Source organism: Nipponia nippon, unplaced genomic scaffold (genome assembly GCF_047370975.1).
Source record: "Nipponia nippon isolate SJK-2023a ecotype South Korea unplaced genomic scaffold, ASM4737097v1 scaffold_11, whole genome shotgun sequence".
In the NCBI taxonomy this organism is placed as follows: Eukaryota; Metazoa; Chordata; class Aves; order Pelecaniformes; family Threskiornithidae; genus Nipponia; species Nipponia nippon.
Genome location: NW_028262302.1, coordinates 29,359,745 through 29,383,147, shown reverse-complemented (window position 1 = coordinate 29,383,147; position 23,403 = coordinate 29,359,745). Strand labels below are relative to the sequence as shown.

The 23,403-nt window shown below is 45.9% G+C and overlaps 2 protein-coding genes across 4 annotated transcripts in view; both read left to right on the top strand.

The window, feature by feature from the left end:
* KLHDC1 (kelch domain containing 1) overlaps positions 1 to 8,102 on the top strand; it is a 30,579-nt gene extending 22,477 nt beyond the window's left edge. The window contains exons 10-14 of one of the 2 annotated variants that reach the window (XM_087746921.1): positions 1,062 to 1,174; positions 1,955 to 2,027; positions 6,253 to 6,337; positions 6,673 to 6,725; positions 6,856 to 8,102. In XM_087746921.1, the coding sequence (XP_087603047.1) occupies positions 1,062 to 1,174; positions 1,955 to 2,027; positions 6,253 to 6,337; positions 6,673 to 6,725; positions 6,856 to 7,030 (499 nt within the window). In that variant the 3' untranslated portion in view covers positions 7,031 to 8,102. The remainder of the gene's footprint in view (positions 1 to 1,061; positions 1,175 to 1,954; positions 2,028 to 6,252; positions 6,338 to 6,672; positions 6,726 to 6,855) is intronic. The other variant, XM_087746920.1, reaches the window with a different exon arrangement.
* KLHDC2 (kelch domain containing 2) lies at positions 8,102 to 23,125 on the top strand. 2 transcript variants are annotated; one of them, XM_087746919.1, is made up of 14 exons: positions 8,102 to 8,197; positions 9,898 to 10,065; positions 10,914 to 10,993; positions 12,004 to 12,121; positions 13,481 to 13,596; positions 15,937 to 16,018; positions 16,107 to 16,190; positions 18,276 to 18,356; positions 18,434 to 18,492; positions 18,843 to 18,952; positions 19,421 to 19,493; positions 20,600 to 20,687; positions 21,783 to 21,835; positions 22,130 to 23,125. In XM_087746919.1, the coding sequence occupies exons 2-14, from the start codon at positions 9,910 to 9,912 to the stop codon at positions 22,251 to 22,253; spliced, it is 1,224 nt and encodes a 407-aa protein (XP_087603045.1). In that variant the 5' UTR covers positions 8,102 to 8,197; positions 9,898 to 9,909; the 3' UTR covers positions 22,254 to 23,125. The 2 variants fall into 2 exon arrangements, with proteins under 2 accessions (XP_087603045.1, XP_087603044.1); XM_087746918.1 differs by having other exon boundaries at positions 8,168 to 8,261.
* The last annotated feature ends 278 nt before the right edge of the window (positions 23,126 to 23,403 follow it).

Genomic DNA, 23,403 nt, shown 5'->3' with positions numbered 1-23,403 from the left:
GAAAAAAAAAAAAAGTAACTGGTTCTTTGAGATAGAGTCTACCTGCATTGAACGTTCCTTTCTCACCCGCTCTGGACAGTCTCCAGCTAAGATTCTGACCCCCCGAGAGAGCTTACAGGTGTTGGCACCTGCTTTTTCCATCCTCTTTCCAAAATGAGGACATATCGAGCGTGCGGTGGCCTAGATTCTTTGTGTCTAACTTTAGGTACTTTACAACAGAAGTTGCCTCTCTGCTTAGTATCAGGATAGTAAGTGGGCTGATGCCCTCTGGAGGTCCTTCCTCTTCTCTGCTGGATCCTCCTCAGACAACCGTACACCTAAGTGCCTACATGAAGATAACGGGAGCTGAGGCCACCCGCTCTAGGTAATCCCTTTTGTTCAGGTTCTTTACTCCTCAGATTCTCATCTCAAGCATACCTAATTGTGCAGCTAAAATGAAATCCACAGATAAAATCTGGAAGAACTATATTTTTGTAACATGACCAGATTTTGAGAGTAGTAAACCTACGTCTGTTTTGTACTTAGGAATTCCACTTTTTACTAAAATTTATCTCAAAGTTTGGGTGACCCACCATTGTCTTAAAAGGCACAATGGTTGAAGAGGTAGTAGCTTTTGGATAAAAGGTAAAGCTACAATCCTTGTATCATTTAGGAAAGTTTTCCTAGGAGTGGAGAGACTGCAGCCCCTTGGGATTCGTTAAATTTTATCTCAAATAACTGAGTCTGTTTACCTATAGGCCTGCCTTTGCTGTCCTAAGTGCTTTCAGTTGTATGTTAAGGAGTGGCTGTAGTGATCTTAAGAAAGCAAACAAACAAACAATCAATGCTTACATTTGATATTTACATAACTGATTGTTCAGAGAACAATTATTACAAGAAATTACTTGGTTTAGATTTGAACACCGCTCTGCTCGAGAGTGAATTCAGATTGCGTAAGTGCAGCTTTTTTCACTGGGAAAATAGCCAAGTTCTAGGACAGACTAAATTAACTGTTAAATTTTCTGGCAGGTTACTTTTCAGCATTCTTTGAAAAATTGTTTTTGTTTATTTGTTTCACCAAGAATTAATATCAGTGGAGAGAAACCAAAAGATCGATCCTGGCACACGTTGACTCCGATAGGAGATGACAGACTCTTTCTTTTTGGTGGACTAAGTTCTGATAATGTCCCTTTAAGTAAGTAATTTAGAGATTATCATTCTATTGTACACTTCAGTACTAACCTCGTATAGTATGCACATTTGTTGTCTTTCTCGAACTACTTAGACCTAAATCTTGTTACAGAATTTTCATGGTGCTTGAATATTTCTCTAGCTATCTTATTACTTTTGTAGAAATGTAGGAGTACATTGTGTAGTACAGTGAGAACGTATGATAATAAATCTTTTATCAAACTGTCTTACCATCTAAAAGAATAAAGGCAAGAGGTCTCATGCATTCCGATATGAACAAGGGGCAACTTTCGATATCGGTAGCAACTGCAGTAAGAAGATACTAATAATAATGTCGACATAATGTAGATTTCTGGATGAATAACAAATCACAGCTACAAAATGTTAAATAGGAAGTAGCGTGGTCTTACGCAGAGTTCCTTTTCTAGAAAAGGCAACTTCTTTTCATGAAGAAATTTGAAATTAGTGAAAAGAGCTTTAAGTGTCACAGAGATATTTCACTGGGAGGGGGTGATTTTCAAAGGGACATTGACCTGTTTTCTCAATATATCTAGAAGAAAAAAAGTAAGTGTGTATTAATTCCAGATTCCAGTGCAGTGAGCTTTCTGTGACTGAATGGTTAAGTTAACTTGCATCTTTTCGGTTTTTGTAATTTAACGTGGTGATGATGTTACTGTTGTCTTAATATAATGTCCTCTTAGACCACAGAGCTTTTTGTATAAATAAATAAAAATGGTAATACTTTGTCCCAGGAAAAAGTACTAATGTGTGTTCTCCTTTGTAGGTGATGGCTGGATTCACAGCATTACAACAAATGGATGGAAACAACTTACCCATTTGCCTAAGAGTAGGCCTAGGTATACGAAAATAGATAACGTTTGCTGAAATTTAGGCATTTTAAAATATTATGTAATGTTAAATTGTTGAACAGTATTTTTAAACGACATTATAAGAATATTTTAGAAAATTAATGCAGTATGATTGAATAGTTTGCTTTACTAACTTATGTTCCTTCATACTTGATACAGCATTATTACTTTCTGTATTTGTTGTAGTTGATGCTTACTTGTATTGCAAGATTTTTTTTTTTGTGATGAAGGATCTGGGTGTCCAACTAACCTGGTGTTCTATAGCTAAATTATTTTTATATAAGAAAATGTATATCACGTAACTCTTGGGGAATTAATAACCTATGAGAATAATAAACATTGATTAATATTGATACATTATTAGAAACATGGAGGAGACAACCATGAAAATGTTGACCCACCTTTCAGGATTCAAAAGTATTATAAAATACCTTGTTTGTTTGGGTTTTCTTCCCTGAGCAGAAGCAGCTAATTATGATTACATTTTTGCAAAACTGAATTTACCGCTAAACAGCAAATGACTGTGGAGTTTTGTTATTTGAAGGACTTCGCTGCCAACCAAAAAGGACCTAGTTCTCGAATGCGTATTGTTCATACTGGCCACAATACTGTCTCTTCCAGACTCTGTTCCCCTTCCCTCGCTAGTTAAAGGCTACAGAAAAAGATTGATTCTTTCTGACTAAAGAAAGTGAGTTTCATGCTCTGAACCTGAAGGTTATTTAGAAGCTGCCATTGGAAACAGGTGCTTGCTGAGCACAGACTTTTTTTTTTTTAACCACAGCATTTATAGTGTAAATACTGTTGAATTGATTTGCTGTAGATAGTTTTTCATGGAATTCATTCTATACATTCACCCAGGTACTCTCAGCACAATTTTATATCATCCTTTTAGCATAGCGTACAATTCTGGTCTGGCATTTGTATGCTTCCTGCCTTATGTTCTGTTTTCTATTAGTGAAATATCTTTACTGCAATTAATTTTCTTCCTGTTTTATCCTATTCTAGGGTCTCTTTTAAATATAACAGCACTGTTAGACCAAGTTTTCTGCTTTCTTATATTTCAAACTCTTTCGAGCCCAAATAAACGTACACCTTAGCTTTGTAGAATATTTTCTGTCTTTTTACAATCAGTGAACTGATGAAGGGACTGATGACTGCCTTAGATAACAAAGCATATCATTAGCAGTCAAGGATCACGTTTGTCTTCGTGTTCAGGTCTTTACATGGAAGATCTCATGGAAGCTAACTGCTGAAGTGGACTGCCTCACCTTGCGTAATTATTTTTGCCGGCGTATCCTGAAAAAGGATCAGGAAGGGACAGCATGTGCTCTCTCTGCAGGCAGCAGCCCAGGCAGCTGCAGCTCAGCCTTTACTCTGCAATTAAGCGGGGCCAATGTTTGTGCCTCGGGTGGCGGTAGGGCTGGCTGTTAGGAGCCTGGGACTCGTGAGCCCCAAGTGGCTTTCGGGCAATTCAAGGGCAGATCCCGTACTGTGCTACAAAGTGGAACTGTCGCTGGGCTGTGCTGGCAGAGAGGCTGTTGAGCAAGCCACCTTCCTTGCTGCAGCGCCAAAGAGGGTTCCTGAGGTTGACGCTGCTAAATTTGCTGAGGACTCTGCTGCACGCACAGCCCAGACCCTCCTAAGAGCTTTTGGGTCCCATGCTGACCAGTCTGAGAGCTCCCTCAAATCCAAACATGTCCTATGGTTCTCCACCATCTGAAGGCTGTGGTATGTGGTTTGTAGGCTGAGGACAGTTGTGTTTCATTGACCTAATTCTTTATTGAAGTAAATGACACACCCCCCATTCTTTTTTTTTTTTTTTTTTTAAAGACACTTCAATAACCTTTTTCAGGAACTCCTGGGAACATGGATAAAAGGAGCCATACCAAAAGCCTGTCTATATATTGAACTAGTTTGAGTGTGAAGGACTTGTGCCAAATTGTATCCCTGTTCTTACACAGGGTTCCTGCAGGATCTCTGCAGCTGAAAAAGGTTTAAGTCAGATCTATCGCTCAGATGGCTGACTTCACAGCAGGACTTAAAATGCACTGGCAATAATATGTATATGTGTACTTCTTCTATATATTTCTATTATTTTATAATAATACATGGTATATCACACATATATTAGTGTATTTTCCTGATGCTTCTGCAAAATTGATTCCCTCCTTAAATTCTGTAAAGAATAATTTCCTCCAACCTTCATTTTTAGTAATTTCTAAAAAATTGTCTTCCAGGTTATAGATCTGTGGTTCTGTATTGGTAGAAAGTATTTTTCTTCTTTCTGTCCATCAGTTGTACTTCAGCTAACGTTTTGCATGCCAGGTGAAAATACAGAACAAATTGTATGTTTAACTTGCAGATTCCCAGTGTTTTCCTTACAATGTAACTCTGCTATTCTAGTTAGAAGAGCTGTGTAAAAAAAGGTTGCATCAATTCAGCATCTGTATAATTTAAATAACATGCTTTATTAGAATGTTTAGGTGATAAGTTAGAGCAGCTGTGAGAGGACATAAACTCTGTCAGTCTGTAGAAAAAGCCTCAGGTTGCGAGCTAGGATCTCAACAAGGTCAAGGCAGGAAAGGCTTCCCAGTGTTCTTCGGTGATGAAGTCCAGGCCAGAGTTGTCCTAATGCAGATAAGGCAGAGACAGATCTATCTACAGGTATGAGGAAGAGAAAAGGTGGGATACAGTCTAGCCTAAGGAGAACGGTGAATAATTAGTGATGTGAATGGAGTAAGAAAGTGAGAACGTTTACTTTTGCGTGAAAGTTTCAGTGGTGCATATTATTCTGGTTAAGTAGACTTAAAGGGCCAGAGCTCTGTGGTGCTAATCATCTTGTGATGTTTACCTCAGTGGTGATACACCAACAGAAAAACTATAGATTTTGATCTGCTGATAGTAAAAAGTAAATCTAGCAAATTGTAGCTGCTGAAGTAGCAGAACCTTTGTTTCTGTAAAAGCAAGATTATACAAGTCAGATCTTGTTTCGCTCTTTTTTTTATACCATGTGCTTTTATATGCACAATACCAGACTTACTTGTGGGCGTGATGGAAGTAATTGACACACAGAAAATGATCCCCAGGCACCTTTGGGGGAAGCGTAAAACTGAAACAGGATAACTCGTGTTCTGCAGCTCTCATCCTAGTGTGCAGGGATAAGAGTCAGTACCGAAAACCCCACAATCTGAAGGCCATTAGAATTCTAATTGCGAATTAAAGAAATAGTGGAAAATTTAAAAAGAAAAAAAAAAAGGAAAAGAAAAGCTGTTCTTGGCAAAAGCTTGTTTTGTATAGTTGTTCTCTGAAAATTTTCCACTGTAACGTTGTGTTGAAGTAGAGATAAGTAAGACAAAGTATATGTCAGTAGCGTACAGAAAAGTCAAATAATGTCCAAAATACTGTTCTGTATGACACGTAATCATTGAGCAAAATTCTCATGAGATGAATAGTCACATTGCTCTCTCCTTTTATATTGTTAAAGAAATGAGTAATATCATATTTTAAGGTGGTATTTTTTACCTCTGAAGACTTCTGAAATAATGTCTTTGTCTTGGTTTCCTAAGACGTGAGGGTTACATTAGTGTGCTCTGCGCACGTCCGGCCGCCTCTCCTGCCCGCCCGCATTGAAATGGGTCAATTGATTCACAGTAACACGTGTCAAAGAAGTAGGAGGCTCAGAGATACTAAGTCCCAACACACTCTGTGCAAATAAATGGCCACACAGAAAAGAGACTCTCGTAATGGCTTCGCTCCAGAGAGCGCTCAGTGCTTGTTCTCCATTCTTCCATAAGAACGGAAGGTCTGCCTTGAGAGACGGGCTGATAAAGAACAGGCTCTAGTGTTTCTGCAGCTCACGGAGCAACTTGTAACGTACGTTACTTGCAATTGTAAAGTTCTCCTGGGTAAGCAGCGAGGCCAGTAAGACTTCAAGGCTCTGTGCCTAAGCAGTGGAATCACAGGATTAGAAAAGTGACCTTTCCGTTTTAGTTAAAAGGAACTTATGTCCTTATAGCAAGAGAGTCTTTTGAAAAGAAACTTAAATATGAAGAATGGAGGAGAGTCTGTGTGAGGTGAAAAGGTTAATATGCAAGTAAACTTACTGCTTCTCTGAAACCCTTAAAAACATTGAGGTTTTAGATTTGTTTTGCTGATAACACACAACTGCTTGTTGTTACTTGGTCACTAATTATATTTATAATTTTATTTCTAGATTGTGGCATACAGCCTGCCTTGGAAAGGAAGGAGAAGTGATGGTGTTTGGTGGAAGCAAAGATGACTTGCATTTCATGGACACAGTCAGTAAACCGAATAATGCAATCCTAGCACTACAATAATTAAAATTGAAATAAAGTTGATACAATTGCTGATACTACTGGGTTCATTCATATCGTAAGGTGTTGTGAGATGTGACCTTAGGTGTTCTTGGAAAGTAAGTTGTGAGGTTTTTTTCCTGCCCTTGTTAGGCTCATAAAAAGGAATTTGTTATTCAGATTCTTTATAAATAATTATTTAAGTATTCTCAGTTTGAAATTATGCATGTGGTAATAAATGTTACGTTAATCTAGAAAATAGCAGTATTTCCGAGATAAGCTGTTTGTCATTTTGATGGTTCTTTTTTTCTGTTGACCAGGGTCACTGCAGTGACTTGTTGATATTTCAGACCCAACCTTATTCGCTCCTCAGGTGAGTTGAGGTTATTGGCACCAGTCTGGTGTAAATCGTTATGGCGCTGTGCTTTTACACACAGGTCTTTAGGTTAGAGACCATATACTTAAATATTTTTTTTTTTCTCCTTTTTTTCCTCCTTCTTCAGGTTGTGTCTTGACTGCATTGGTAAAAATGCAGCTCTCCTAAAGAATCAAATACCATGCTTGCCATCGAAACTTTTGCAGCAAGTGCTGAAAAAAATAACCTTCTGGGCTGCAGTTAACCACCGGCAAGAGAAGAAAGCTGAAACGGAAAGACAAAGTCAACTAAATACCACATGAACAATGGCAACAAAACTGTTGAGCACCTTGGTTTATTTACGATGTACAGCAAAGTCTTTTGTTAGTGAACTTTACTAATGCTACAGAACAACTGTATGTTAAGCTGAGTTTCTAAGTGAAGTTTGAGAACAAAGAAATCCTTTTTATGGAAGTCTCTTTTTGTTTTCTGCGTTATAGAAAACTGATAAAACTTCGTTTGTATATATTGTTAACTTCTGCTGTTGTGGTCTTAATGAGACGGTCCATATAACTTGTTCTTTTTGAAGGTGAGAGATGATACAAAATGTTTTCCGTTGGATAAAATACGGCTTAAGTCTAAAATCTTACTACAGCCTTATCCCATCAGCCTTTATGGAAAGATAAAATTAGTTCAACGCTGTATCTTCGGAAGATTCACACTTGTCAGCCTCGAGAAAGGTAACTAATTTGCTAACACCACCGAATCTGATTCTTTGATCCCACCAGACTCTGGCCACCTGCCCCAACACTGGCGCCAGGCCTCTTACTCCAAGTAGGAAAACGGACAAGCGAACCGCGGACCTTGAGGAAAAAGCTGCCCTGAGCGGCATCACCGGCTGTATAGGAAAGCTTGCGCGCCGTTCGTACTATGGGTTTACTATGTTTCTGTAATCAAGGAGTCCTTTTTGAACTAGGTTGTATATTGTATTTTGGATGTGTAAAGTTTATATTTAATTCTTGTTTAAAAAAATGCTTATTTATTGGTTAAAAAGAGCGTATGTAGTACTTGCTATTTTTCTGTTTCAAACATTTAGTTAACAGGAGCGCAGTCATTAAAATTTTATAGAGAGTTGAATCGCGACCCCTTTTGACGATTTTTTTTGACATTTTGACAGTCTGCAGAACTTGCTTAACCGGGGAAAGGAGTTTTCGGAGCAAAGTTGCATCACAAAGGGCAGGTTTGTGACTGGGGATTGCAGCAGAGCCATAGTTTTACACGTGGTAAACCCTACGCAAAGATTCAGCTGGCTTTTTTACACCGAGAACCTGTCACCTCTCGGCTGAAGAGGGTTCCTCCGGACGAAGAACGACCCCAGCTCCCGGCTGGGCCCGGGCCCGGGCCGCGGCGGGGCGGGAGGGGACGGCGCCTGCGCGGCGCTGGCGGAAGCGGCCGCCCGCGGCGGATGTTGTCGCTGCGCGGCCGCTGAGGTGAGGGAGGGCGGGAGAGAGGAGGGGGTGGCCGTGCCTGTGCGGGCCGCAGCCCCCCGCCGCGGTAGGGCCCGGGCCCCGGGGGGGGCGGGAGGGGAGGCGGCTGGGCAGGGCGCCGGAGGGGCTCGGGAGCGCGGGTCTGGGCGGGGGGAGACGCCGGAGCGGGCGGTGAGGGCGCGAACCGTGACAGAAAGCGGGAAGGGCCGGGGGTTGTTACAGGGCCTGGTGAGCGCGGTGAGGGCGCGTTGCTCAGCGCAGTGCGGCTGCTGCTCGGGTTGGGTCGTGTGGTACGGCTATGTCCCGACAGATGAAATCTATCGGGCCTGCCTCAGCGCAGGAGGAGACCGCGTCTGGCCGGTCGCGGTGTCGTGAGGGGTGCGGACAGGCGAGGCAGAGCCATAGGGAATGGGGAATTGCAGCGAGTCGTGAGAAGCGTCTCACTACGGGACTAAAAAATTGCCGAAGGGGGACAGAAGTTGTCCAGTGTGTCTGAAGTTGTTAAAAACAAAATAAAGAACGCTGGTCGCTGGGGAGAGGTCAGTAAAAATCTGGTTACCTTAAAGCAGACAGATTTCATTGAGGCGTGAGTAAAGCTTTCTAATTTAAAGCATAATTAGAGCTCAAAAATAAACTACCGAAGGTGGTGTAGTGTCTCCATCGTTGGAGCCATGCAAATTAAACGAAAATCTGCCAGGAGCGGTGTAGGTGTCGAGGATTTTGTGTGAGTGCAGGGTCTGGTTGTCTCGTTACGGTCCTTTTCACTTCTCCCGCTTTGCCCGGTTGCACAAAACCATTGCTTGGACTGTCCAGCTTCCCTGACCTTTTGATCTGTGCCTGGAAGGTCTTTCTGTGGTGACAGTTTTGAGTCATAGCTGTAGGAAAGCTAAAGCAGAAGGGGACTTGGGAGTGGCTCCTAAGTGGAAGGCGGCTTTGGCTTTTCGGGGTCCCCGTGCTCCATTACGGGCCGCGGCAGAGCCTGCAGGCAGCTTCCCGGATGACCTGGCAGGGCTGACTTCAGCGTCTCCTCCCGGCTTGATTCCTCCCGCGGCTGGGGCTTTGAATTGCCGGTGACCCCAGCGGCAGCGTGGCCCTGGGGCTCCTGCGTGCCAGAGCCCTGGCGCGGAGGCTGCTCTTGCCCCTGAGCTGCGCAGTGCTCGGGAGCCGTAGGCTGGGTGCGCGTAGCTGTTGTCTTTTCCAGGGTTTTGGCCTTCTGCATGCCAGCATTGCCAGCAAGGGGCTTTGTTTTGTGTTTCTTTTTTTTTAGTGTAGGTAATGTGTCCTGCATTTAAGAGCTGTGGGAGGGTTTGTGTGCGGGAGACTTGGCTTAGGCAGCCCAAAGGGACTTTGCCTGAAAAGCTGCAGGGGGTTTCGCTTTTGTGAAAACCATGCTGTAGGCAAAGCTTTCAAATTTATTCCGTTGTGGGTTGTTTTTTTGGTCATCGGTTCATGTATTTATAGATAAGTGTGATTTTTTTAAAAAAAAGATAGAGACCTTGGCTTAAATTGGCAACTGAAACGATTAGAAATTACACACAACTGAGGAATCCCCATCTGAAACTTTCTTTACTGATGGGATAACTTCTTCCACTGAAACATCAATGTGAAAGAAAGAACAGTGTGTAGTACTCTTTTTTTTTCCTCTGGTGGTTTCCCCTGCTGGTTTTCAACGCTCCGTACTGTGTGTTATTCTGTGCACGTAGCGCTGTATCGAAATGGCCGATGATAACGAAGACCTGCAGGCAGATGAAGAGCTCCCAGCTCCAGCTGAGGACAGCTTTGAGCAGCTGGAGAACGATAGCCCTGCTGAGCGCAGCGGGCACGTGGCAGTCACTGATGGACGCTGCATGTACGTCTGGGGAGGCTATAAGGTACGCTGTTCTCCTTGTTAAGTAAGCTTTCTGCCACCCGTGGTGCTGGTAATTACGTCCCATTAGTTTGGGAGTGACTCTGTAAAATTATCCCTCCCCCAGAAAAGAAAAGCTCCAGTTATCAAATTAGAATATGACATTTAAGAGTTTTGAAATACTGAAATGAATCGTGAGTGTTAAATGCAGATCTTGGCAAACAGATAACTTTTCTGGGATGCAGGGTATTGTTTGCCTTTGTCAACTCACGTGTCTGTTGGAAGAGAAGGAAATACTGTCTGATTTGAAACGCACGCCGTGCGAAATGGTGCTTTTATTTACAGCATTATCAGCACAACTGTATATTGCGTGTTAATGGTTGCGGGTTGGTTATGTGTCACACTGGGGTGCGTGTGTACTGCAAGCAGAACCAAGTCGTTTTAAGATTTTGACTGGAATGAAGATGAATTGTCAATGAACTCAGTAAATAAATTGGTAGCGCAAGGCAAAGCTTTGGTGTATCATTCTGGTGGTGTCATGCAAGGGGTGGGGGAACTAAAAAGGAAATTTTGGCTCATTTATGCACCCTGGATGTCCTGCTTGGGCTAGGAAAAGGTTTAATTTCCATTTACCCCAGTGTCTGGCTCTGCTGGGAGCTTGTCTGGTCCCCAGCAGAAGCTAAAATGGGCCAATACCTGCTCTCGAGGGCTGCCGTGCAGGTGAGGGGTGCAGGAGTGCAGCAGGCACCGCTCCGGCTGTTTTCTGTTCCGTGATTAGATCTCTGGGCAGGTGTAAACATTCGCAGGAGTCTGTAAGTCAGTATGTCGAGCATCCTTCTGACATTCCTTTTTCTTTTCTGACCTGTTCTGCAGAATGCCCAAGTGAGGGGATTTTATGACTTCTATCTGCCTAGAGATGAAATATGGATCTACAACATGGAAACTGGAAGATGGTACAGTAAATAATTAACTTAATTGTTGTTTTTTGGGGGAAAAAAAAAGATAAATTCTTAAATTGGTACAGAAAGCATGCTAAGGGTCTCTGAACAGAGAGAGAATTCCCTGATCTGTTTGTTCCCACCTATCAAACTGTTGCATAAACATGTAAAATATTTCCAAATATTTTTTTTTCTGTGAAAACAACAGATATGTTTTCACAAGGTGAAGTAGGAAAGGCAGCTTGAACAGGAGTACGTGATCAACAGTGTGAAGTGTTTTGGGATGCCTGGTATAGGATATAGCACCTGAAAATTGTATTTGTACCACTTTTGATTACAGTGAAACGTTGGGGAGGGAACCCCTACTGAGTTTTTTATTTGTTGGCCTTTTAAGAAGTTGTTTTTAAACGTTGATGCAGCCAAAGAAACTACTGTGTCATCTTAGCTCATTGGGAGCCTGGAAGTTGTGGGAAACCTGCGTGCAGAGTAGTGGGAGAGAAGGGAATCCAGCGCTCCAAGTCAGTAGCTAGCTAGGGCCTTGCGCTGCGAAGCCAAGTCCCCTCAGCGCTTTGCAGAAAGTGCCATTTCAGCCGTGCTTCCAGCCCCCCCTGGGGTTAGGGAGAGCCTTGGACATGGGCTGGAAGCTTACCTTTGTGGTTGTAATGGTTACAAACATCCAGTAGCAAAATAGAAACCTTCAGTTTAGACAGGTGCATCATCTTTGCCTGAGGATCTTTCTGGGATTTTGAACAGGAAAGGCATACCAAACTCCTGAACTGGGCAGACGGGATTGCTCCCCCACAAAACATGTATTAATTAAATTGCCTTTTCCCCACCCGCCTCCCTCATGCCAGGTTAGTGTGGTAAAGTGTTAGACCTGCAAGGGTGCGAAGAACTCCTAACTGAATGGTCCACAATGACCTGTCGTAATTAAAAACATACTGCTAGCGTTATAAAATTCCACTCCAGATAAAATTGTTATTGTTCGTTTTTATCAGATAAAATAGTTTAAACTGTGCTTCTAGGAAGAAGAGTAAAACAGAGGGAGACGTTCCGCCTTCCATGTCTGGAAGTTGTGCCGTGTGTGTAGACAGAGTGGTGTACCTATTTGGAGGCCATCATGCACGTGGCAATACAAACAAGGTTAGTCATTTAAAGGTAGACCCCTCCTCACAAATAAGTTTCTCCTCATTAGCTTTTGTCCCCATTTTTTTATGAACTGGAGGTAGCCTTTTCAGTTAATTAAAATCCATCCGAAGCAAGAAATGTATAATCTTAACAAATCGAGGAAGCATTTTCTTCCGAATGACTGGACAGGTTGGATCTTGTTGCAGAGCTTAAATGTGAGTAACAGGGGATGCTGACGTGTACCCAGTCACTGTGTCCTCCATGGCTTCTGCAGTATAATATTTTCATCTGCTGGCTGTCTCTAGTTCTTGGAGGCAGATAACCAGCTTTTTCATCCCGTCAGCAGCTTCCCCAGATGTCAACTAGCTGAAGCCGTGTTCTTTTTGTGCTTGCCCAAGAGGTTTTGACTAACAAAATACGGCGCCTACCGCTTGGGGTTTTTTTTCCATGCAGGTGATTAGCTGGCTGACTTTTACCAGTTCAGTGTATTAATTTCTCTGCCACAGGTCGGATAACGTGACATTTGTAAAACAGGTCAGCCTTCAGCTCTGCATCATTTCACACGATGACTGTACTCTGCTGGCTTTACGCCACTGAAGAAACACCACGACCTATTACTTGTTTTGCTTGCGGTTGTTCTTGAGCAATTCACCCTATAAATTGTATTGCATTGGTGCTTTTGAGTTTGCTTCTTTTGAAAGATGGGAATTTCCAGGGGTCACTGAAATAATACGAGGAGGTGATTTGTAACTGCACTGTAGTCGTTTGAAATGTTATTCTTCTCTGGAGTCTCTGAGAATATTTTCTGATGTTCTGGAAGCGTGGTTTAAATTAAACAGGTTTTTTTGGCCTCGCTCTTAAATATAAACTGAAAGTAGCTTGATGCAATGCTTGCAAACAGTCTGAATCAAACTACATTTACAAAGTATGACTTGATTCCTTCCTGCTGTGGTATTCTTATATTTCAGTTAGTTTATATATGTGTATCAGCTATTTCTCTCCATGTAAAATGATGTAAGACGCAGAGAAGGGATGATACCGTAACAGATTTTTTTTTTTTTTTATTGTAAGACAACTGCTACTCTGTAGACACCTTCATTGTATCCCATTTCAGCTTTCGGATGGTGCAACACAATGTCCATTGTCCTGTTACTTTAGTAAAAAAGTGTTTGGGGCTTGAGTCTGCAACAAGATAAGGATCTTGGGATCCCTGTTTTGTTCCAAGCATTGTCAGTGCTCTGTGCAGCTGGGAAAAGAACTTTTAAAGTATTTCTATACAAATACATGCTAATTCAAAGTTAATATTTTAACATCAGTCAGACTTAAGCTTTAAGCTAACTGTGTGGGTAAAAAAAATCTTTTTATTTTCTACAGTTCTACATGTTAAATTCCAGATCCACGGACAAAGTGCTGCAGTGGGTCAGAGTAGAGTGTCAGGGGGTACCCCCTTCATCAAAGGACAAACTTGGCGTTTGGGTTTACAAAAACAAGTAAGGCTCCAGCAACGAAGTCAGCACAGCTGTCCTCGCGTGTGTGTTTGCTTTTAATCACTCTTGGTCTTGTCGTTGTTGTGTCTTTTTGTTTGAACAAGAGCTGCGGAAGGAGTTCTTGCCTGCAGCACATACGAGCTTCGGGAAGATGCTGGATTTCTTCCCCAGCCAGCCTTTTAACACGGTTCCATCCTTGAACGGTTGATAAGCAAAAAAACCTCACTCCCAGTTTGGGCATATGTAAGCTGCAAAGTATCTGTGTGAGTCACAGTCCAAAACGTAGGCTCATTACGGGCAAATCTTCCACGGTGCGTTCTCAGTACATGGCTTTATAGACACTGCATCCTGGTTACTTGTATCAGCGTCATTCCTCTTGGCAATTGCATCGGGAATGATTCTTCACAGAAGCCTGTTCTAGGATTCCCCGTATCACACAAAATGCAGTCTTTTGGTTATGTCTTGTGGGACAGCTTGCATTTCTTTGATAGCTGAAGAGCAGGAAGCCAGTTTAATCTTAAAATTGCCTGTGGCTTTTTCGGTGCTTAATTCGGTGTGTTTCGTGCTGGTGGCACAAAACAAGGAATGTGTTAGATGAACTCCTTATGTTATCTGATTTAATGTGTGGGGATAGTGTCCCAGAGATGCCAGAAGGCCTTTTGGCATTGCAAACCTTGGAAAAGACGAGGAAGACAAGGAGAAGCTGTTGAAGCCAGATGAGCTGACGTGCAAAACGTCGTTGTTGCCTTGCACCCTCCTCCCCTATTCAGTTAGTGTAGCGCTACTCCCCTCAGCAGGGAGCTGTGCGATGAGGTTGTTCCAGCCTCCTGGCACTGGAGGATAGACTGAGGAAAGCCCCTGTTGTAGTTCCTGCTTCCACAGGCTTGTTGTATCCCAGCTGCTGAGGAGGTGGGGATGGACGTGAATTATCTCAGGGGAGCTCAGGGGCTTTTGGCTCTCTTCTTGGAGCCGCGACCCAGGGCTGGTTTCTCGGAGGGTTCCTGGCTTCCAGAGGACAGAACTCCAAAATGCTCTGGCGCAGGTGACAGCTCACATGGCCAGAATTGTCCCCTTGCGGGAGAAGCTGGAAGGGCTGATCCCCACAGAGCAGGGCTCTCTCCGCAGGCTCCAGGCGCCCGGCGTGGGCAGTGCTGCTGGGGTACGTGATGCCAGGGGCCGAGGAGGTCTGATGCGAATATGAGGTGATGGTCAGGGGCCTCTAGTTGTTCTTTGGTGACAACCAGCAAGGGTCACAGGTTCTTACTGTCCTGTCGTGTCAGGGTAGGCGTTTAAGCTGCTACCTACGAAACCCTACCTGGACAGCACAGCCATCTTCTGCCTGTCAGCACAACTGGCCTTGGCTGTATCACCTCTGGCTCTGCTGAGGCAGAGGAAATCAGGGATGCTGTATGTCCTTGTGTTTGAACGTGTATGGTGATCTTGGTGTGTAACGCTAGAGATGGCTGTGCTGCTTTGTCCGTTACGTGGAGACAAAGCTCACTGGTATGGGATTTGCTGTGGGATTTGCTGCAGAGACTCATAAAAGATAGGAGATTGCCCGTGGTGCTAGTTTGCAGATCCTTGACGTGGAGAGAAAGCTTACTGTTACGATGCTTGATGTGATCAGTTTAGACATACCTCTGTGCAAGGCTGGAGTTGTGGGTGTTCAGTTAGGCGGTGTAGATTGTTTTCTGTTACTTCATAATTCAATAAAAATTTCTGGCAAAGCCATGCCATTAGTTTCTAATATGTGCTAAAACCCAAACGTAAAACTTAAATTACATTTTTAAAAACAAAAAGAACAGTAAAACCAGATGAGTGCCTGCTCATAATAACTGTTCTTCAGGTCGTGTCCCTTGGTCTCCTCCTGCCCTGCCTTGCCTGGCACACAGCTCCGCAGTGACCGTGCCCAAGCTGTAATGCTGTCCCTTTGTTTCGTGAACATTTCGGGGTCAGGGAAAACAGGCAGAGGGCATGGAAAGGGTGGAGGCAGGAAACTGCAGGGATAAACAACTGTAGCCGCTGTGTGAGAGCTCTGATAGCAAAGGCTGAAGCGCAGCGACCAGGCAGCAGGCCTGGGAGCCTCGCGTTCGGAACCAGAGCAAAGCTTGGAGGCCTGGGAAGTGGCTACAGAGGGGTTTAATGTGGGTGGTAGGGTCGATTAGGCAAGAAACAGGGCCCCCCCCCCGAAAACTTGCATTGTAGGCATATTGGAAGTAATGAAGCCAAAGGAGCTTCCCTGGTTTTCCTGCCTTCTGTTTGAGCACAGCCTTTACAGAAGTTTAATTTGTAGCAACAGACGTGCCAGCATTTCTAATGATCTTGATGCATGTTTTGTTTCAGGCTAATATTTTTTGGAGGCTATGGTTATTTTCCTGAAGGGAAACAACGGGGAACTTTTGAATTTGATGAAACCTCTTTTTGGGTAAGTAAACCTGGAAGTAATTTCTATTTAAAATTTAACATTTAATTAGTGCTTATTAAAAAATGTTGCTTATTTAATATTTTTAAAGAATTCAGGTCTTCCTAGAGGGTGGAACGACCACGTGCATGTTCTGGACACTGAAACTTTTACTTGGAGCCAGCCTATAACTACGGTAATTATTAGCCTTATGTCCGTTAATTAAGTTACAGCTCTTAAGCAATATGTGTGCTGTGTGCCTTATCTCTTGTAGCATCCTTTAAAAATAAGCATGGCTCTGCTAGGCCTGGGCTCACTGCTTTAATTTGCGTCAGGTTCAAAGAGGGTGCTGATAACCCGGCCCCTGGCGTAGCTGCGCGGGGTTGGTAGCGGCCTGTCCCAGCAGCGGTGCCTGCTGTGCACTCGGTTACCTCGCAGTGGGACGCTGTCTCAACCGGTTGTATCTCATGGCGGGGTCCTATCTCTAGTCTGTATCTCCCTGGCGTTATTGTAGAAGATGTGATTCACTGCCTGCAAGCAAGAAGCACAGAAATTCACCCAAAATACATTTTTCTACTTTCCCGCTCCACCCTGCAGCCTCGATTACACGTCACCAGTCTTTGACTGCCGAGTGTTTGGTTGTCAGGTGCTCTGTGATCCTGCCTTCTTCGGGGTACAAACCAGTCCCTAAATGCCAGGAGTCAGAAAAGATGGAAGAGCCCTTTGAAATCCCTAGTGCTAGCTCTATGTGAGAAATGCCTTGCAGGGTCCTGAGAGTGGGACTCCACAAATGGGCCGTCTGGAGCTGATCTTGTCTCAGTGCGAAGTTGTTTTCGCCACGGGATGAATCGCAGGCCGCTCGCCCTGGCTGTGGCTGGTGGGAAGGACTGCGTCTGCAGCACTGCTGGTTTCTGCTCTTCTGGCTTCCCTCCTGGGACATGCAGTCTGTCTGCTCCAGCCAGGGGAGGAAACCCGGCCAGGAGGTAAAGCTTAGGGCTCTCTGACCAGGGCTCTCTTCCCTTCTCGCGCTTCCTGAGCGAGCTGTCGTAATTCCCCGTACCTTGCTCTTGTGCCAGCAAAGCGGGGCTGCTAGTTTCTCTCCTGTATATGGGCTCCGTGAGGTGTCACTAGGTTGTGTTTGCAGTCTTACCTACAACGTGCTTGGAGGAGAAGGACTGGTAAGAGGGGTTTGAAACACTGTTGGTCGAACTAGCCTTGGAAACACCCCTTCAAAATAAAAATTACCTGCTGCCTATTCAGTAGCATTCTTGAGGCCGTTTAAACTGAATTTAAACCATTCATTTCCCTAGGTCCTCGCTCCTCTCCAAAAACAGGAAACCTGCCTTTTATTTTGATCTGTCTTTCTCCCGTCATCTTGTTTCCTGTTGACTTGCTTGCTTTCATGCTTCAGTGGCATTGTGCTCATGGGGAGCTCAGGAAAATGGAATGTATGGATTCCTGTCATCCTCGCTGTAATGTGACGGTTTGGTACATCTCACTTGAGTGCTGAACTGTGGTCAAAACGAAACGAAACACTCCGTAATTGCAAATAGACGCCATTGGAAGTGTCCCAGAAGTATTCAGGAACAGGCACGTGGAGGGATATTGCCACACAATTGGAGGAAAGGAAATTTGAGAGAAGTAACTCCTTATGCAGATTACCAAAGACTTGCTTTGTCTTACTACGTACAGATCTCAAATATTTCAGAAGTCACTCAAGAAAAATACTGTTTAATGATTTATTATGTCACTGTCTCGTTTACAGTCTGAGGTCCTCTGTGACTGGCTGAACCCTCCTCTAAAAGCAAAATTTATACCTTGATACTTAAAGAGGGGAAAAAAAACAACCAAACAACATTTTTAATGAGTTTTCTGAGCTTCCATCCCCCCAGAAAAGCAAGTTTCTGCACACAGAATGACTTACTGGATGATTTTTCACTCTCTGTGCCTTGTTGGCCTTAAATCTGGCTTCAGTTCTGCCTGTCACCTCCTCGGGTGACTGATCTGTGGAACGGTCAGACCTTGCTTTGCCTTGAGCGCGATGTCCAGGTGAGCTCACCTGGGAGGAGCCCGGCCCCTGCCCCACCGCGTCCGCTGTCGCACCGCGCCCCCCGGGTGCCCCGTGTGGCCGTAGCTGCGCCGCTTCTTGTCTGTGATGGGCATCTTCAGCCCACCTCCTCTTCACTTGATCTTCTGCAGGTTTCCGGTGAAATGGCTTTTTCTCTCTTTTGTTATTGTATCAAATAAACTTACCTCCTTGTTTCACATTGTCTTTTCCCAGGGTAAAACTCCGTCACCACGAGCAGCTCACGCCTGCGCCACGGTGGGGAACAGAGGCTACGTGTTTGGTGGCCGATACAGAGTAAGCCCCAGCCCAGTTGCACGATGTGTTACTGAAACCCGAGCGGAGTATTTCAGCCGCCGTCTGCTTTATTGCAGGAGTCCAGGATGAACGATCTTTACTACCTGAATTTGGATACGTGGGAGTGGAATGAAATGTAGGTACTAAAACTTGAGTTCTTTTGTTTGTAAAGCAATGTGAAGATGCCGGTTTTATTCGCTTCTAATCGTTCCAGTGAAACTTGGTGAACTCCAGCAAGTAAGTAAACTCGGGTAGAACCAATCCTCCTGATCAGTTGCTGACTCCTGCTGTCAGGCTTTTTTAAGTATCGATACGAGTGAAATTCTTTTACTGTGTCTAAAGAAATTAAACTTGCCGTTGGGTCATGAGCTCTGCGCAGTATGAAGCTGCATCCTTCAAATACCTGAAAAATGATCAGAGCAGAGAAGAGCAGCAGTATTTTATTGTAGCACATGTGTAATTTACAGTGCTTTTGTTGAAATCCAGAATCGCGCAAGGCATTTGCCCCGTTGGCCGATCGTGGCACTCTTTAACGCCGATTTCCTCAGACCACCTCTTTCTCTTTGGAGGATTCACCACTGACAAGCAGCCACTAAGTAAGTCATTCCAGAGGGATGGTGTGTTGTCTTTGCCTTCCTAAACAGTTGTGCACGGAAGCTTGAATTATTGCCTAGTCACCTTAAATTCTTTCTGAATTCCTTCCATGCACTTGTGATCCAGCTCCTTACAGTCAACAGCGAATTTCACAGAGCAGGAGTCACCCAGTGCATTGAGACGCTGTTATTTATAGAAATCAGTCTGCTCTAAAAATGTACCTAATGCAAACTGCAATTAGTAAGAGCTTTACAGTTCTCCGTCTTTCCCTTCTGACTTCGCTCCCATAAACCATTATTAAAGGGCTGTTTTCAAATAGCCAGCCCAAAGTTTCATAGGCGTTTTCCTAAAAAACTTGATTTATTTAAGAACAAAAATGGACCGTGTTACACCAGAGTACATGTTTATTGCAGCAAACATGGAAGAACTACCAGAGTACTGTTTGTATTTGGGGTTTTGCTTGTTTTCAGGTGATGCTTGGATTTATTGTATCAGCAAGAATGAGTGGATACAGTTTGAGCATAACTATTCCGAAAAACCAAGGTACGGTAGACACTTTCCAGGAAAGTTATTAAAAAGAATGAGGAGGCTTTTCGCGTTGGCTGTCAGAGAGAGGACAGGCGTTCCTCTGTACAGCACTCGCTTTTCTTAACAACACAAATGCCAGCTTCTACCCCAGAAACGCAGGTGTAGCGAGCGCGCACACAAAACGCGAGATGCATACCAGCGTAGGACCGGGGCTGGAGGTGGCGTGTAGCTCACCGTTTGGGAAATAGCGGGAAACACGGGGATTTAGGGTTTGATCCCCTGGCTGCAGAGGTGTCCGAGCCGCGAGTGCCAGCACAAGAGCTAACTGGGACCTGTGTGTTCTTGCCCTGCCAGCAAACTGGCCACGGGCAGGTGTCACTGGTTTGAGCATCCTCGCTGGTGGCTAATCCTGTGCGCACCCAGGATATTTTTGTCTTCCTGCTGAGCAAATTAGAGATGATGACCTGCAATTTAAAAGCATCAGAACGACTGTGATGCACGTGTTTGGCATTGAAAACACTCGCGTCACGTGAATTATTGTGATCCATCTTGTCTGGGGAAGCGTTCTGCTCCAAGGTTAAATGAGTTAAAGCCGCGATGCTTCCCGGCCTGCCCCTCTGGCCTCGCTCCTGCGTCTGTTTTCCCGGGGCAGTAACAGGGCTGAGCTGCTGCCCCCACCCGCTTCTCCCCCGTTTCGAGCAGAGGACGGTGACGTGTTGGTGCTGAACGCACGTGTGAGATCAGTTGTTTCCCCAGGTCTTAGGAGAGCGATACAAAATCTGACTGACTGTGTTCGGTCAGTCTTTTGACTCAAGCGAGGCATGAAAATAAAGTTTGTGCGAGCTGATCGTGCCGGCCGTCCTCCGGAGGCGACAGGACTGTGGGTTTCAGACGTGCCTGCGCTCGCAGGCAGCCCGCCGCTCAGCCCCGCTCTAACCAGGACGCCTTACGCAGCCCACGGTTTCTTTCTCTGAACACAAACTCCTGTTGAATCAGTCACGTCTACCGCGTACTGGTGGAAGGGCAAACTTGCACGTGTTAACTGTAAATGCAACTCCTCAACGTGCGTTACGGAGCAGGGTGGGGTTTTGGTTTAATGCAGCGCTGCCTTCTGTTTCTAGGTTGTGGCATACCGCTTGTGCAAGCGAAGAGGGAGAGGTGATCGTCTTCGGGGGCTGTGCCAACAACTTACTTGCCCATTCTAAAGCTGTAAGTTTATTTCGAGCTTGCCCTTCCCTGTGCAGCCCGGCCCTTCCTGCGGGAGCCGTGGCGTCTTGTCGCTTCAGCAAGTGCGAGGTGCTGGTAGTCGGCAGCGTGATCTCGTGAGGACTGACAAAGGTGCACAAAGCAAGCTCGAAGGGGAAATGTTGTGATGCTTTTCTGGAAACCAGGTCATTGGTCATTATTTAAACTACGCCTTGCTTTCCCTCACACGTGTCTTGCGCTTGGAGCCTGTTCTTATCTCCCAGCTACTGCCTCAGCTTTGCCCTGTGCTTCTCACGGGGGTGTTTTCAGGGAGCCCCTCCCAGAGTAATTCCTTCACCGCGATGCCTGCAGGGAGGCCTGCTGAGAACAGGCTGAACAGAGCGGGGCTCTTCGGCCGGGACGGGGGTGTGCCGAGGTTGTAAAAACGCCAGCTGGCTGGGAAGGGAGACCGGGAACAAGCACCTTCTAGTGCGAGAACCAGCGGGCGTCAGCTGGAACGGGCGAGCGGCAGACGAGCGGGGCAACACTTCCTTACGCGCCAGCGGCTCGGCCCTGGCAGAGAGCACGGTTACATGCGTGCCAGGAGCTCCCCTGCAGACTTGGGAGCTCTGCCCGCGGGGGGTGGTCCCGTTCTCTCCTCTCAAGCACGGGGGGGCCAGCAGGGCCCCCACACTTGTGCTGACGGCAGCTTTGCACCTCCCGGGGCTGCAGCCAGCCCAGTCGCGTCCGACAGCAAGAGGTGCTGCGCAGGGAGGGCATGGGAGCCCGGCCGCTTTGGGCGCCCGTTCCCCTCCGGCTCTTTGTACGAAGTGGCACTAGATAGTTCTTTTGATTCATCCGTAGTTCCCCCAGCGCCCATAACTTCCCATGTGGTAAGATCTGGAGAGCAGCTCCGCATTCAGCTTGTCTGCTGCCTTTGTGATTCTTTTTTAAGTCCAGTCTACTCCCCACCGCCGGCCTCTCCAGCCCCCGGCGCCATGCCTTTGCTTTCCTTTCCAGGCTCCCTTTGCGCGAGCCTTGGCTGCTTTGGCTCCCGCTGCAATGATGTGAATCCACATAACCAAACTGCTTCTCTCTCTCTCTCCTTCCCCACCCCAGGCTCACAGTAATGAAATACTTGTGTTTTCGCTACAACCAAGATCTCTCGTAAGGTAAGAAAGCAAGACTTCAACATTAAACTGTCGCGTCTCCACCTAAGACAGGTAGTGCAGGGTTACCGCCAGACCCGTTGCTTATGTTCCTAAAATACTTGAAAACATGTCTGCCCCTAAAGAATGCCGACAGAACGGCAGCCTGTTCTGAGAGGACAGAGGAGCCCTTTCAGAAGCACGCCTTCGGCTCCATCGACGAGAGCAAGCCCTCCCTAAATAGCAGTGAGGAACGCGCGTGCCTTGCGGCGCTTGCCGAGGACGGTGCTAACGGGGCCGTGTTTCCCTCTCCCCAAGGCTCTGCCTCGAAGCCGTCATTTGCTTTAAGGAGATGCTGGCCAGTTCCTGGAACTGCCTCCCCAAGCACTTGCTGCACAGCGTCAATCAGCGCTTTGGAAGCAACAACACCTCGGGCTCCTGAGCCCGCTGCCGCCACCTCTGACCGGGCTGCGCACGGACGAGCAGCTCTAAGAAGATGTAATAACGTTACCAAGCGCGGCAAACATTAAACTTGTATAGGTTAAATATCTGTATCGTCGTAGGTAGGTGCTTCTTGCCTTTAAGTTGCATGTGAATGGCCTAGAGAGAACCTATTTTTGTGTAAAGACGTTTGCAATAAATGTATTTAATGCAAGTGGAGCTGTATCCTGTGCTAAAGCTAGTTCTGGGTTTGTCCACCTTGAAGGGCCAGCCCCGAGCGAGACGATGTGGAAATAGTTACGGAGCCCCTGCTGGGGGACCGGGGGCTGCAGGGGCCGTGCGGGAACGACGGAGGCGCGCCAGGGCTGTTGCAGGAGCGTTGCTTTAGTCTAGGCTGACGATTGCGGTGACGGGCGAGCAGTCCTGGTTTAGGCTGCAGCGTTAGGGAACGGCTTCACGTTTTGCCACAAATGCTTAAGGGCAGAGAAAGGGGACTGGGGAATTGTCCGTTGTCAGAACTGAGAAACTGTCGTGAACCTGCAGATGTTAAAGCACCGCTACTCTCTGCCTGTTTGTAGTTTGTTTTTTTTGGAACTCTATGTTGTGGAACTTCAGTGGTGAGCCTTAGGTAGCAGATGCTCTGCCCCGAGAGGTGTAACGGCAAGCGCTGGAGCCCGGTACCAGCTGTGTCCGTCACCTGCAGAGCTCGCCTGCAGCTGGAGCGGCCTGCAGCACCGGGGAGACGCCGCGATGCCAGCAGGTGACATCGGGGAACAAGGAACAGGCTCTGCTGCTGTGGGGAAGGGGTGAAATCGTGTTTAGGTGTCCTCAAAACAAAAAAAAAAAATTAAAAACTTTGACTTCTGGAACAGACTAATTCCTGTCTCGTAATTCCTGCGCCGGTTTCTTTCGTAACCCCCAGCTCTGGCTTGGGCAAGCGCTCGGGGAGCTGCGGTTTCACGTCTCTGGGTTCGTGCTGACCGCCAAGCTCCGGCTCCTCTTCCCTGCCCCTTCCTCAGCCCCATGGGGCAATAACAGCGCGGCGCGGGTGGGAGCGGGGCTACGGCTGGAACCGCGCCGCCCGGCTCCCGCCGGCCCAGGGCACATCTGCGGAAAAGGAAATGGTGCCTGTTCTCAAATGAAGCATTTTG

Bases quoted from the DNA above. Each gene is read 5' to 3' on its own strand.
- KLHDC2 (XM_087746919.1), top strand. From the start codon at position 9,910: ATGGCCGATGATAACGAAGACCTGCAGGCAGATGAAGAGCTCCCAGCT. The intron at 10,066-10,913 runs GTACGCTGTTCT...CCTGTTCTGCAG, and splicing joins ACGTCTGGGGAGGCTATAAG to AATGCCCAAGTGAGGGGATT. The intron at 18,357-18,433 runs GTAAGCCCCAGC...GCTTTATTGCAG, and splicing joins TGTTTGGTGGCCGATACAGA to GAGTCCAGGATGAACGATCT.